The 14,612-nt window shown below is 42.8% G+C and overlaps 1 protein-coding gene across 1 annotated transcript; it reads left to right on the forward strand.

Moving 5' to 3' along the window:
• The first annotated feature begins 2,904 nt into the window (after positions 1–2,904).
• Positions 2,905–12,523, forward strand: LOC117867962 (centromere protein S-like). The gene is made up of 5 exons (XM_034753481.1): positions 2,905–3,021; positions 4,888–5,011; positions 6,446–6,479; positions 10,494–10,560; positions 11,812–12,523. Exons 1-5 carry the CDS (start codon positions 2,974–2,976, stop codon positions 11,968–11,970), a joined length of 432 nt encoding a protein of 143 aa, XP_034609372.1. The 5' UTR covers positions 2,905–2,973; the 3' UTR covers positions 11,971–12,523.
• The last annotated feature ends 2,089 nt before the right edge of the window (positions 12,524–14,612 follow it).

The raw sequence follows: 14,612 nt of genomic DNA on the forward strand, positions 1-14,612 counted from the left end.
GTTCTTACAGGCATACCTTGCACTTGTTGGTTATTTCTGTTAAGGCACATAATGGCTTTCAGCCAAAGGCAACTATCAATTAAATGTCACTATGACTAGCAAGAGATTAGTGTCAAGTGAAAGCATCCTCTTGGGAATAGCAGCCTGCATTTTAAGTTCTAGGAATTCAATTGTACAAAAAATCTTGCCAGATGAATTGCAGGAAGTGGCATTAACTGAATGGGCATGAGAAAATCCCATTTGTTGCACTCACCTGCAGTTGATTTGTTAGCCCCACCGGTGTACCCTGCAGCTTGAACTGTGCTAGTCACAACTATCTTGGAAAATGGTTGTCAAGCATAGTTCTGCCAGGGAATTGTTTTCCAACAATAAAATATTTTCTGTGTGGACAGGGTTTTTTCAATTTTTATCTGAAATTCCCCTAATCTTACCCATCTATTCTTAATACTTAGTAGCACCTAGATGCTTCATTCAAGATCTGGAGTCCCATTGTGCTGGGAACTGTATGAACACCGTGAGAAACAATCTCTGCTCCAGTTGTATGTTTATAACATGAGCAAGGTGAGCAGGATTTGGCTCGTGGTTTGTAATCTCATTATAGCCCTGTTGAGCCATAACAGTCTTGGGGGGGGGGAGGGGAACAAGTGCTCCTTTATCTTCCCATTTGATCATCTGTTGTTGAATACTTGTGCCTGACACATTCACTAGTGATAGAGGGCAACCCTGTACCCAGGGTTGTACGTGGTATTTGGGATACCATAACTCCCAGTGTAATCGTTTGAAACTAGACTGCTGAATGATTGGAGACACATATCTAAGGCAGTGGTTCTTAAATTACTCTGTGGATCGCTTCCTTGTGCTCCAGCTATTTATCTAGGTTCTTTTATGGCACCCATCACTATGGTTTGATGACTCATCTGCTATTGCTTCAGTCACAGTGATGAAGCATCTTCAAGCGGTGATACTTCCTGCTAGTGTGTAGCCAGGACTTGCTGTAGATTTTTGCAAAGGCTTCCTTGACCAACTACATACTTTTCTGCAACCTGCGTGGCTGTGGCTACTTCATGTCTTACTTTGCCCTGTTTTTCTTAGGTGTAAATCCAATCAGGATCAAATTTACAGGGGACACCAGATCAGAGGGTGTAGCAAAAAGCACAGCAGGACAGAACCCAATATCAAAATGACCTGGAGAGGTCATAGCAGTGAGGGCTGCAGGCATAAAAGGGGAAACTGAGCTAATATGTCAAGTTCTTCGCCCAAGAAATAAAAATTTATAACAATGATGTAACCAGCTAGCCCCCACCTATGACTGTAAAGAGGATTTATTTTCATCATGCCTCCTTATCGTGGTCCTAATAATGGTGCCTTCCTCTCTCTCTCAAACCACCGAATGTGGTCTGCAGAGAGGAACCATACATTTCATCCAGGAAGTGCAGATGCAGCCAAAAAAAAGGACTGCTGCCTTGGGGGGACAGGGTAAAATAGGGCACAGCCAGGGCCACTCTCTCTCCCCCCTTCCTCAGCACAACCATAGACCCAAAACTGTGCATTCTCCTGGATCTAGACCTGCCCCCCTTGTGGGGGGGCACCAAGACCTAGGTGGTGCCTCCCCTCCCTACATGTGGGCTGCAAAGTGGAGCCAGTCAGAGACCCCAGCAGGTAGGGCCAGAAGACACCAAAGCAAGGATTGCTGAACTGGAGGGAGAGAGTAAAATGGGGTCTAGCCTGGACCACCCCTCTCCCCTGATTCCTCTGTATCTGGAACTGTGCAGGGGAGATGCCCCACATTATTGGGCACTAGGACCCAGGTAATGCCTGTCCCTCCCCGATGTGGGCAGCAGAGAGGAGCCTGCCAAAGACTCCAGACAGTACAGGTGAAGCAGCCAAAGCAGGAATATTTGGAGAACTTTCTACAGCTTTGACTGGACTTTCTCTGCCCTGTGCTGACTGCCTGTTTGCTCCAACCCTTCCACTTCCTCTCTCTCACAGTGTCTTCATCTCAGCTTCTCTCCACACTTGCCCCTTTTGTGCATCCCTAGCCCTGTGTCCCTCACTTCCCCCCTAGCTAAATCCAACCTCCCCACCAAAGAAACAAACACACAAACATGGAACTAACATGATGTTTGCAGACATCATATTGTTCACTTGTGTTATACCTCTTCCCACCCTATGTATGTCTTGTCTATTTAGACTCTTTGGGACACATTAGTGCGCCACTCTTGGTTGGCATTATAACCTTTATGCTTTCTTAAAATGAAAATTCAGGAGTCAGAGGAGAATAATTCATGGTGTGAAATCATCAACATTGATTGTGTAGGAAAATGCTGACATCTAGTGGCTAGTTAAAGTGTATCTGAATCAAGACAGTTTTACAGTGGAAAAAGAGGCGAAGACAAAAATGGAAAAACCCTTGCAATGGAAATGGGTAGAGACTGAAAAGATTAGATGAAAGGGGGGATATCACAGAAACATGCAGAACAATACATGGGGCCGAGAAGGTAAATTGAGGGCTCCTTTTTCTCTCTCAATACAGGCACCAGGTGACATTCAAGGAAACTGTTACAAGCAACAACTATAACACGGAATTATTTGAATGAAGCTGTGGCATTTACTGCTACTGGCTAGGATTGATGCCAAGAGTTCTGTAGACAGTGTAAAGGCTTAGACAGCTATAGAGATGGCCAGAGGATTTTTTTACAAAAACGTTCCCTATGCTCCCTTCTCTCCCTTTCCCTTCCGCCTCTTCCCCCCCCACCCCCTATGGCCCCGGGCTCCCCGTCCGCCCCCCAGCTCCTTGGCCCTTTGCTCCTCTCACACCATCCCTCCCACCTCAGCTCCCCTCCCACCTTTCTCCTCCAGGCCGGGTCAGCGCCGTATCCCGCCCGCTGGCGGCGCCGCCTCTCCGCCCCGCCCCCCGTGGGCGGGAGATTTGTGCTCCGTCGGTCGCGGGCGACAGCCGGCTGGGCGCGCGCCATGGAGCCGTTGGGAGAGCAGGAGCGCGAGCGCCTCTTACACACCCAGGTAGAGGGTAAGGTGACCCCCGTCCCGGGGCGCCTCTTGCTGTCAGGAGCGGAGGGGAATGGCCGCCCCTCTCTTTTATCCCGTGGGTGGCAGCACCGCCCCGAGTGTGTCTTCCCCCCCCCCATATATACACAGCCCCTAAGGGTGCTGCCCTTTCCCCCAGTCACCCTGGGGCGCTCCTTCCTCACCTCCTCCCCCCAATCCCCTTGGGATAGGAGCCCCCCCGCCCGCATTTCCCATCACTTTGGGATGGCCTCTCCCAGCTCATTCCTTGGGTCATGTTCCTCCACCACACCCAACTGCAGGAACTCTGCTCCCTCTCCCTAACTCTTGCCTTCCTCCCCTCCCCCCAACCTGCTCTTGGGAATAGCTCTGTTTTTCCCCTCCCCATCCATCCCCATGGATGCTATTCAACACCCCCATTTAGAGACTGGAGATCCCCCAGCGGAGGGTATTTTATATAGGGGGAGAATTCCCATTTGTGCCTTTGAAAAATCTCTATACCCTATAAAGTGTCATTAACCCCCTTCTAGAGCTATGGTGTCCCCTCCAGTTCTTTCCCACCCACTTCCACTGTGGGATATTGCTCTACTATCTTCCTCCCATACATTTCTATGCTGGACTGGGTATGTGCAAATAATGTTATGCCAGTATCTGAACTGATACATGACTAGCCTCTTTCATGCTATAATGCAGTAAATGGTTAGGTTATATAATTCACTGTACATTTTTGGAAGACCCTAAACCTAAATCGAGTTGCTAAATTTTTAGTTGCCTAATGGAAGAATCAAATTTGAGTCAAACTGTCCAGAGGAAACAAAAAAACTCCAGCATTTAAAAATGAGTACATCTCAACAGTATGAGAAGGCCTCAGAGCACCAAAGATGCTATCCTTAATTTATATGATTATTATGCTTTTTCTGGCTCTCTCCCACAAAATTAAGTTATGGATATTGGACAGGGCATACATCTCCACTCAAATCTTGATTCTTCAGCCACTTGCCTGCCACCTGCTGCAGTGCTTAGTACTGTGCGTAATCTCATAGACTCTTCAGAGTAGCAAACTCTATATAAGCATATAAGGCTAAGATCCTCAGAGGTATTTAGGCTCCTAACGTCAATTGAAATAATAATTGAAAGTTAGGAGCCTAAATACCTTTGAGGATCTGGGCCTAAGTATTTGCCAGATGGATCAGGCCCTAAGGATGTTTTTGGAGCTGCTGAGCATCTGCAACTCCTACTGAAGTTAATGGGACGTAAAGATGCCAAGCATCTCCCTGGATCAGGCCCATAAATAGGATTTACTTTTGTATACACAGACATAGTACAAATGAGATCAGTTGTACAAAGGTGGCCTGAGCTCATTGTGAACTTAAAAAAAAAAAAAAAAAAGTGTTGGTTTCAAACCTAAGTAAACAGAAACTATTATAGGTAATTTGTAATGGAAAAGCAAAGGGCAAGGTGTCATTGATGCTGTGATTTGATTGAACATTCATTACTTGAATATTTTAATAATAAATATTAATAATTTGTTTAAAAGTCTTTGATATCCTTAAGGGACATAGACCTTTCCCAATATATTTTATATTGACTCTCTTATCCTTTCCCATCTTGTTTTTTTCCAATTTAATTTAGACTGTAACCCCTTACGGGTAAGGGAATCCATTTTTGTCTATTTTAAAGCATCATACCCAGTTATGGCACTACACACTTCATTAATGTGCTGTTGCAATAATTTTGTTCTGTATTGTTAAACAATGATGTATGTTTTATCCTTTCAGTCAGTGAATGTTTCTTTATAATTTACGTGAGAGATGGTGTATTGGTATGTAAAGTCAACTGTGTAATTGTTTTGGATTGTTTCAGAGGCTAAAGGCTGCAGTTCACTACACTGTTGGTTGTCTGTGCCAAGAAGTTGCAGAAGACAAAGGCATTCAGTTCAGCAAACAAACCATTGCAGCTATTTCAGAGATCACCTTTAGGCAATGTGGTATGTCCATACATGTCTATATTTGTACACAGGAACAATCAGTGGAGATTAAGTGCTTTTTAAAAAATAGAACTGGAATTAGACTGTGTCTTGGGTCACTTTTAAAGAGTACAAGAAATATTAACTTTATTTTCCTGGCATGAAGGGGGTACTTAACACAAGGTTTGTGAAACCTCAGATATGGCCTCATCTATGCAACAAAATGGCCCACATTAAGAAACTGGTCAAGAATGTATATGATAATGGTTCCAGATATATGTATATGATAATGGTTCCATGGTTGTTCTGGCTGATGCCTGATAGTACAAAGCAGAGAGTGCCTTTTCTGACTGCAGGGATGAAGCTTGCCTTTCTTATTGTATGTGCAGCTATTCAGTTTCTTGAAATAGTGTTTTCTGCACTTCTTTTTTTTTTGGTTTTTTTTTTTTTTAGTAAATTGAAAATGCTTCAGGTGGTTTTGCGCGATAACTGCTATATAAATTATTGCGCCATCTGGGAAGCTTATGCTTGCTTAGCATCTCTCTGACCTGGGTTTATTTACTAAGTCAGCTTATTGTTCATTTCTCCCCTTAACTAGAAATTATCATGTATAATGGTCCAGCAGCCTTCACTGCCATTTTATATCTAGTCTTTGAAATAAATAAATGCAATTAGTGGAATGCTTTAAAAAAAACAAGGCCATGGCTACTTTGTGTGCACAGGACTTTCTTGTAACAGTTGGGTATTAGCCCCAAAAGGTGTCATTTTCTTCCCAGGTACAACTTCTGCCATAGAGCCACGATGTGGACTGGGCCTCTCCAGCAGTATCACATGAAACCATAATAATGTTTAGCACTGACAGCGGTTTATAAACATTAATCACTTGAGATTATCCATAGGTGTTTGGCCAGAGTAGATGGCTTAAGGGTCTAATATTCAAGTTTGCAATACTTGAACTCATGGGACCACAGTTTCAAATTCTAGCAGAACAACGCAACCCATCATGCTTCCAAGGTAGATAAGTTGAGTATAATGCTGTTTGTGTCTTTCAGACTGAGACCTTAAAAGGGTGAGGTCCTTTTTGCTCTGCATGGATGTAAAAGATCCCAGGGCAATGTCTGTAAGAGTAGAAGTTTATTGCTATTATATAATCATACACAGAGACTTGCCTTGGTGTCCCTATCCAAAAATATCCATCACATCCCCACGCTGTTGTGCATCATATTTTACTCTGCTTGTTTGCATGGGTGCTGCCCTTCATTCCTAAGAATGGTGACATTTCAAGCGTTGTCGCTTGTATGTATTTTCTGAAATGCTTTGAGTCAAAAGGTGTTCTGTACATGAGACGTTATTATTGGCCACCATAATTGCTATAGAAATTAAATAGATTTCATCTTGTTGACTTTAGAAAGTGTTTTAACTGTGTGATATGTCTTTTTAAAATTTTTCTTTCAGAACATTTTGCAAAAGACCTTGAAATGTTTGCAAGGTAGGTACTGCAAGAACACTTAATCCTTACAAAGTCTTGTTTTTTTGCTCTCCATTCAGTAACATATTTGGATACAGAATGACCTCTCCTTCCTATCCTCCTATCCAATTGTATTTGAGAGTGCCTGTACTTTCTGCATTTTTCAAGGGGCCCAGCCTGCTTTTCATTTGGTGGGCGATTGTAGCTACTGCAGCCATGCTGAATTAGAATGTAGCTTTTATTCAGTGTTCATTGTTTGGTTGGGGTCAAGAGTTTAATGTTTTTTTCATCTGAGTGCACTGTCTGTATTGGTAGTGTTGATTCAAAGCTGTCAGGGCATTTTCCAAAGTTTGCTGAGTGCTTGACTCAGAAACTGTTTTAATGGATGTGAATAATGTCTTAAGTACTCTGGATAATACTGTGGCTTGTGTTTTCCCCCTCCTATCTGTTGGTCTCAGGCCTTGGCTACACTTGGGGATTCACGCAGCGCTGTGAAGCGCGAGTGTAGTCGCGTCACAGCTCTCTCGCAGCGCTGTAAGTACTCCACCTCTCCGAGGGGAGTAGCTTGCAGCGCTGCGAGGGAGCGTGCAGCAGCGCTGCGAGGGAGCGTGCAGCGCTGCAGGGGCTGATTACACTGGCGCTTTACAGCACTGTGCTCGGGGGGGGGGTGTGTGTTTTCACACTCCTGAGCGCAGCAAGTTGCAGCGCTGTACAGCGCCAGTGTAGCCAAGGCCTCAGAATTGCTTTGTCAGTTTGTACCAAGGAAAGAAAAAAAACATACACAGTACAAAATAAATAAATTAGAGGATAATAAAGCCTAGTATTGAAAGTTGCTTCCTGAATGTAGTCTTGTGTGTGAATTGTGTTCTCTCTAATGTAATTGCATGCATGTGTCTGGATAAATACAGCACAGTAACCACAGTCAGAGGTTATCATTTTGCTGTGCTTATTAGCAATAGTAGTTCTTGAAGAACGGATTAATAGTAGTTGGCTTTAAGCTTGTAAAACTTCTGTTGTGTGATGTGCCTGTGATTTATGCTCATCTGTTCAATTAGAACTGTGGGTAACAGAAAATTATTTTGCTATTGAAAGTTTTTATGAAACCATTTGAATGACTGAGGACTGAAGAGGCTGAAGCTTTTCACTGTACTAACAAGTCAGGTTTGGTGCCAACAGTCCATCCTCCCTATTGTATTATTTCTGTATGCAAAAACCCTGGGGATCTTAAATCTCTGTTTTGGGTCATCTGTGTATTTGCTTTAAACTGATGGGTATCTGTAACTCAACTCTTATAACATGAAGTGCCCAAGCATCCTTGTATCTTTGCTCTCTCAACAGCCCTTCATTTATTGCCACTCCTCTGCTTGTACAAAGCACTACTGCTAAAATTGCCTTCCTTTCCCAGCTGTTGGGACTGTGTCATTCCCCTCTTTGAATCCCACTTCTTTGAAATCAAGTTCAAGCTTGTTGTCCCCTCCATCAAGACCCTGCACAACTTCACCCATATTTACATCTTTACTCTCATTGCTCTTCCAAGGCTTCTTTCCTAAACACCCCTCTGTAGCCTCCTCACTCTTGTCTTACACCTTGTTCTGTGCTACCTGGGACATCTCTTTCAGGCCTCTCTTTCCTCTCAAGAGGCCTTCCCCTCCTAGTGTTACATCATCTGCCTGTGTGGCTGCCTGCCAGCACACTTCTTCCTCTGGGTCACTGGAAGGGTTTATTTTTTTGCAAGTGATAGCTTTAAATCAGTGTCTTTAGATGACAGGGAAATGCATTATCATCTACATGAGTGAGACTAGATGACTCACAAGCTCTGAATGCTTAGCAGTATGGGGGTGCCTTATCCAGCTGAACTAGGGAGCTTAAAGAGGTGCTGGGGATTCGGTAGGTGGCACTCTGGGTCAAAACTGACCCAGTAATCTAAGATGGTGTTTAGAGGGAGCTGCATTGTTTGAGGTGCCAATTTTCAGTTCTATATAGGGTCTTCTATTGCCATCATCACCATAGAATCTGAGCACCTTCCATTAAATCATTAAGTGATGTGACTAACATCCGTCATGTGTGGTTCATTTTCTCTCTCATTCTCTTCCTAGAGAGGAAATTGTGTGTAGTGTTGTGTAGATTTTTTTTAAACAAATATGTGCATGCAACTCTGTTTGTGATAGTGGCGGCTAGCTGAAGAAATGTGCCTTGCACTTGAAGTGGATGATGGTGAGTGTGACAGAATGGGATATGTCCATGTCAGATTATGAACTTATTTCATACTATGTATGGAAATATTTGGTGCTGTGATTGCACAATCCTGGACATGCTCACTGCCCGGGAAAAGTGTTTAACATCTCATTGAAGGACTGAAAAGCCATCAAGACTGCGACCTAAGGCTGCCGATTTTGATTGTCTCAATTACTGGCACATCCCCATGGAACAGTAGTCTCTCTACGTAGGGGCCCACAAGAAAGGGGCAAAGTTGACTCCCGGGTCTGGAGTGTAAGTATGTGGCAGAGAGATAGAGGTCCTATTTAAGAGCAAGGTCCTTTTTTGTGCAGGGGAGTCGACTGTCACAGTGTGTAACGAAGACTTGCAGGAAGAGTGAGATCAGATGATAGGAGGGTGTGTCTCGGGACTTTTTGTTGTTTTCCAAGATCTTGGACTCTCAACTGCCTTAAGAGAGAAGTTTCTGTGGTTAAGAACTTCCTTTCTGAGTCTGTGTTCCTTGCTTTTCTGCCATGTTGTCCCCGAAGGGGGTAAACTGAAAGCCAAAGTTCCCACAGCTCAGGTGCAACTCTCAGAGTGCATGTGTGAGTGACTGGGAGGCTTAGGAGGTCTAAGCCACTGGTTTCAGGGTCTAGGCAGCTGGATTACAGCATCCCACATCCCAAGGAAGAATGTCAGCTAGGTCACACTCCTAAACTCAGACCTCTAGACCCAGAGTTAGAAATAGTGACTAGCTAGGACCCAGACATAGGCAACTGGAAATGGTAGAAAATGTTTCTCATAGATGCTATTATGTGAGAGCTTAGCATCAGTGAGGACTCAAGAGCACTCCTAAACAATGGCTCAAATTGTCCAGTTATGGTTGTGTACTATCAACCAAAGGAGACTGCACCATAACTGCAAATTCCTCAAAGTATTTTCCTCTTCCCACCAGCATCACCTTAGTCTTGCTTGGGTTCAGCTTCAACCAGCATCTGTTCATCCATGAGCTGATTTAATCAAAGCCCTGGGCCATCTTAGCAGTGGTGGTACAGTCACATGTGGTGAAGGAGAAGTAGAGCTGTGTCATCTGCGTATTGTTGGCGCTGGAGTCCATGTCATCTTACCAATTCTCGTAATGGCTAATAGGTGAATAGGACTGGAGACATAATTGATCTTTGTGGAATTCTGCACGTGAGGGGTCTAGTTGCAGAGGTACAGTTTCCCATCGCTATTTTTTGGATACATTCCTCCAGGAAGGACTTTAAAACCATTTTAACATGTTCCATGGACTCTGCCACCCTTTTCAGGTGGGGACATGGGAGTTTATCTCAAGAACAGCAGAGCTTTAGGAGACTGCTTGGGTGCAAACGAGTATGGCTTAGAGCAGAATCTGTGGACCCAGACCACTTGGGTTTGTTGCCAATTCTGAAATTGATTCACTATGTGAGTTTTAGACAAGTGGTTTGAATGCTTGATGCCTGTTTTCCTCATCAATTTAACTTGTAAGATCTTTGTGGCAGGGACTGTTTCTTTTTATGTTTTCTGTGAAATGTTAGCACCCTAAGGGGTGTTGCAAAATCGGGATAATATCCATCTTTGTAAAGAACATTGAGACCCCTGGATAAAAAGAAAAGTGCTGTCTAAATATCACCTATTATCATCAATAAGAGTGGCTGGGAACTCTTGCTGATCTATCTCATTCTAAGATGTTCAGATAAAGGTGAGAGAGCCCATGGTTAGGTGTACAGACTTTTTTACTTAGTGTTTTTAACACCCCTTTGCTACAGATCTCACCAAACATACTGAAAACTGGTTGTTTTTTTTAATTTCATGCAGGCATGGAAAACGAACTGTAATCAATTCAGAAGATGTGAAGCTTTTGGCCAGGAGGAGCAACTCTTTGGTGAGATTAACACCTTTCCCTCCCTCTCCCCTCCCCCCATTTTATTCCTAATAAATTACATGAATATTCTAGGAGCATCTGCATCAAAACAATAGGCGGTGAAATTAACAACTGCTGTTAAATTATAACCCAGAAAAAGATATGGATGGTGGGCTGGCAAGACCAATCTCCCAACCAGCATCCTTGGCGATCAGTTTGATTTCTTTTTCATCCTGCTCTAGTTTTTGACATTTCTTCCTCAGTATAGTAGCGCAGATCTGATTACAGCTGGAGCATCAGCCATGTTCTAGATACAGCAAATCTGATGAGGCTCCAGGTACAGAACATAACCCCCAATGAACATGTTACGATATCTTCAGACTTGGAAAGAGATTCTTTTGTTTTTTCTGTCGTTATGTTTTTGAGTTTCGGGTCAGGGAAAACTTGTCAAAGCTGCTAAATGACCTAACGCATCAGTAAAGTGGAGATTATTCTTCCCAGATTTCTGTAAATATTCTGTCATATGATGGCCTGTATGAGATCCAATGTCCATTCCACATAACTTAGCTGTTACATGTAACAGCTATCCTGGTAAGCATCTAAACTTCATCAGGAAGAGAACATAAATCCTTCACATTAGAACAAGTATTTGTTAAGCACCAACAGTGTGTTTGGCACGGCACAGAAACCAGAGATACAGTCCTTGTTCTGAGGAGTTTACAATCTAAACAGGTACTTCTGTGCAAGCTTGTACACTTTTCTGCAAGCATGCCTCAGCTGCTAATTTTAGCCTTATCTGGGTAATTCTTTCCTTCCATGTGGAACATGTGACACAAGTCCATCTCAGAAGAATTGGTGAGGATTGGAGCTTCATTTTATATTCCTAACTACCAGATGCAGTATAACTTAATTGGGTGTGGAGTGTCTGTGAGGAGAAACAAGATTATTGTGCTCTCTCCATACTGGAAGCACAACTGTGCTAACTACAAATCTGTGTAAACATAGCTGTTACTGTGTGCTAGTCAGGGAACAGGGTACAACATCAAAGCCAAGGCCCTGATCCAGCACTGGGATCTCGGCTCTCTAAGACGTTTCTACAGAAATCCAACTGAGAATGAAGGTTTTATCCAAAAAATAAGACAGCTGGTGCCTGGCCCTACTGGTGTGTGGAATGTTTCTGTCTGTAGACAGGAAGTTGGCCAGCTTGTTTTTCTTAGGGTGTGTGAACAAGCTGAGACCCCAGCAGATGACTGATTACTTCTCTGTTGTTAGCTAAGGTATATCACCCAGAAGAGTGAAGAGCTTGCATTGAATAATCTGGAACAAAAGGAAAGGAAGAAGAAGAAGTCCAGCGCAGCAAAAGGAAGAAGAACCTCTGATGAGCAGGTGGAGGCTGCTATGGCTGAGAGTGAGGATTCCAACATGGCGTGATCTTCCTCTCAAACCACTTCTTTGCTTGCTCTCTGCTTTGAAACATGGAGCAGTAAGGATCTAATACTATGTTAGGGAAACAACAGCAGCCTATTTGTATGGGAACTCCATTGGGAGATGCCTTTGTGGGGTAGCTATAGCATTGAGTCCTTAGGTTTAGGTGAACATGATTAATATTTTAGTTCCATCTGCAAAAACAGGCATCAATACCAAAAGCTTTTTAGAAGTCATCAAAGGAAGTTTTACAAAGACAAGTATTGCCATAATATTTTAATGTTTTTCTATTTATATTTCCCAAAAGAGAATTTATTATTGAGTGCTTGAAACTCTAAAGCAAGGTATCCTTTACCTAGCCACATAAAAGAATCTAGAGAGTGTGAAGGGCTCTTTCGGGCAATCCTCCATGTCATTTGTGGTTGGCTTCTTCAAATTGCCAGTCTGAATTGTGATACTCCACACTTGTTGGTTGCTACTTTATTGAAGTGTATAAACATTTTTCAGCCATAACTCATGCTTGTCATTCTTTTTGGCTATTAAAGTAGATTTTCCTGCATCATTTTCCCAAGTGAAATTATTTGTGTGCAACACTCTCATTTTAATTAGGATGAACAAGCTGTACTTCAAGCCCCTGTGTTTAGATGAAATAGAAGATACTGACAACCTATCCTACAATTAGTTCATCTTCTCTACTGCTGCCAGACCTGGCTAAAGTCAAATGTAGCATTGGATTACTATTGGATGTGTCCTCAACCACCTTCACTGGTGGATGGGATCTGTGATTCAGGGTCACTTCTAAATAATTATTCTGATTCTAATATATATGGGGGATAAGACTGGCCTCTTTAGTAGCTTCTTTTTTGCCCTTTCCTGAACTTAGACTTATCTTGTGCTGCTCAGTCATCCTGAGCTGTTCCCAGTTAGCACTTTGCCTTATGGACTTTCTCAGCTTAATGAACCTGTGTCTATTTGAACATGTGATGCAGTTGCAAAAAAGATTAATATCATTCAGGGATATAGTAAGACGAATGTCATATGTAACACCTGGGAGGTAATTGTCCCATTCTGCTTATCCCTGGTGAGGCCTCAGCTGGATAACTTGTCCGATTCTGAGTGCCACACTTTAGGAAAGAGGTGGATAAATTGGAGAGAATTCAGAGGACAGCAACAAAAATGATAAAAGGTTTAGAAAAACTAACTTATGAGGAAAGGTTAAAAAAACTGGGCATGTTTAGTCTTGAGAAAAGGAGACTGAGTAGAGACCTGATAAGTGTTCAGATATTTTAAGGGCTGTTATAAAGAGGACAACGATCAGTTGTTTTCCATGTCCACTAAAGGTAGGACAAGAAGTAATGGGCTTAATCTGCAGCAAGGGAGATTTAGGTTAGGTATTTGGAAAAACTTTCTAACTCTAAGGGTAGGTAAGCTCTGGAATAGGCTTTCAAGGGAGATTGTGGAATCCCCATCATTGGAGGGTTTTAAGAACAGGTTGACAAACACCTGTCAGGATCTAGGTTTACTTGGTCCTGCCCAGTGCAGGGGGCTGGACTTGGTGACCTCCCTTCCAGCCCTACAGTTCTATTATTTCAAAACTCCTATATAACAGTAAATGAAATGAATCCTTGGTCTTCTATCACTGAATATACCAATCAGATGCCTCTCCCAAATTAACAAATACCTCGTTTCCCTGTCATGTTTTTGTGGGAAGAGGATATATGCTCAAATATTTGTCTGGATGAGTTATATCGCCATAAGACTTTCTTTCCAGGGAAAAAATGACATTCACAGTGGAATTTCTCTGTGCCCCTCTGTTCTAGCTAAGACTGAGTGTTGAGCTTCCACACAAGTTTTGTTCCCCAAAGGTCCCTACAGTCCCCAGTGAACTTTGAAATAGCAGCTTGAATCCCATACCAAGGCTCCCTCTCTTCTGAGCTTCAGTGCTGCTTCCAAAGCAACCAGCAGGGGATCACTATCTAGCTGAGTGTGACACCTCCATATCATTGTCACCTTCAGAGAGGCTGGGAAATGGGGGTTATGTCTGAAAATTAAACTGGAGTCTCTGGAGTCATAGTGGTGCAGAGCAGTACCCACTATACCAGACAACCAGATCAGAAATATTTGGAATTCTGAAACATGTGACTGGCTGATTATGACCCCAAGTCCCTGCTGGTTATATCCTTAAGAACATTTGTGCCATTGACATTGTTCAATCTTTTCATCATTTGGGTCCTCCTACTACTCCATGTGATATTTAATTTATTCTCTTTTAAAATCAGATTATTTAATTAGCCATTCTGGGAACGAGGCTATAAAATAAAATCCATAGAAGTGTCTAATGTTGAGGCTGATCTGCCATTTGATACTGTCTACTCCACAGAACTTCTGGTGCTGTGTGAATTTGTTTCTATATAAGCTGTGAAAGACTTCAGCTGTTGAAGTTTTGGGTGCACCTGACTCCATGAGGAGTGAGTCTCTTTAAACTACTATTTCAGATGGCACTCAGCATGGAGTTCTCTTTAACTGCTTCTTAGCATTATGGCAACTGAGACAGTGTTGCCAACACCTGTGATATTTGGTGTTTTTCATAAAGCCTGAGCTCCTGGAGTCATGTGATCTCATAAGAATCTGTTTTAATTAGGAAAATT

Source organism: Trachemys scripta, chromosome 19 (assembly GCF_013100865.1).
Source record: "Trachemys scripta elegans isolate TJP31775 chromosome 19, CAS_Tse_1.0, whole genome shotgun sequence".
NCBI classification, from domain to species: Eukaryota; Metazoa; Chordata; order Testudines; family Emydidae; genus Trachemys; species Trachemys scripta.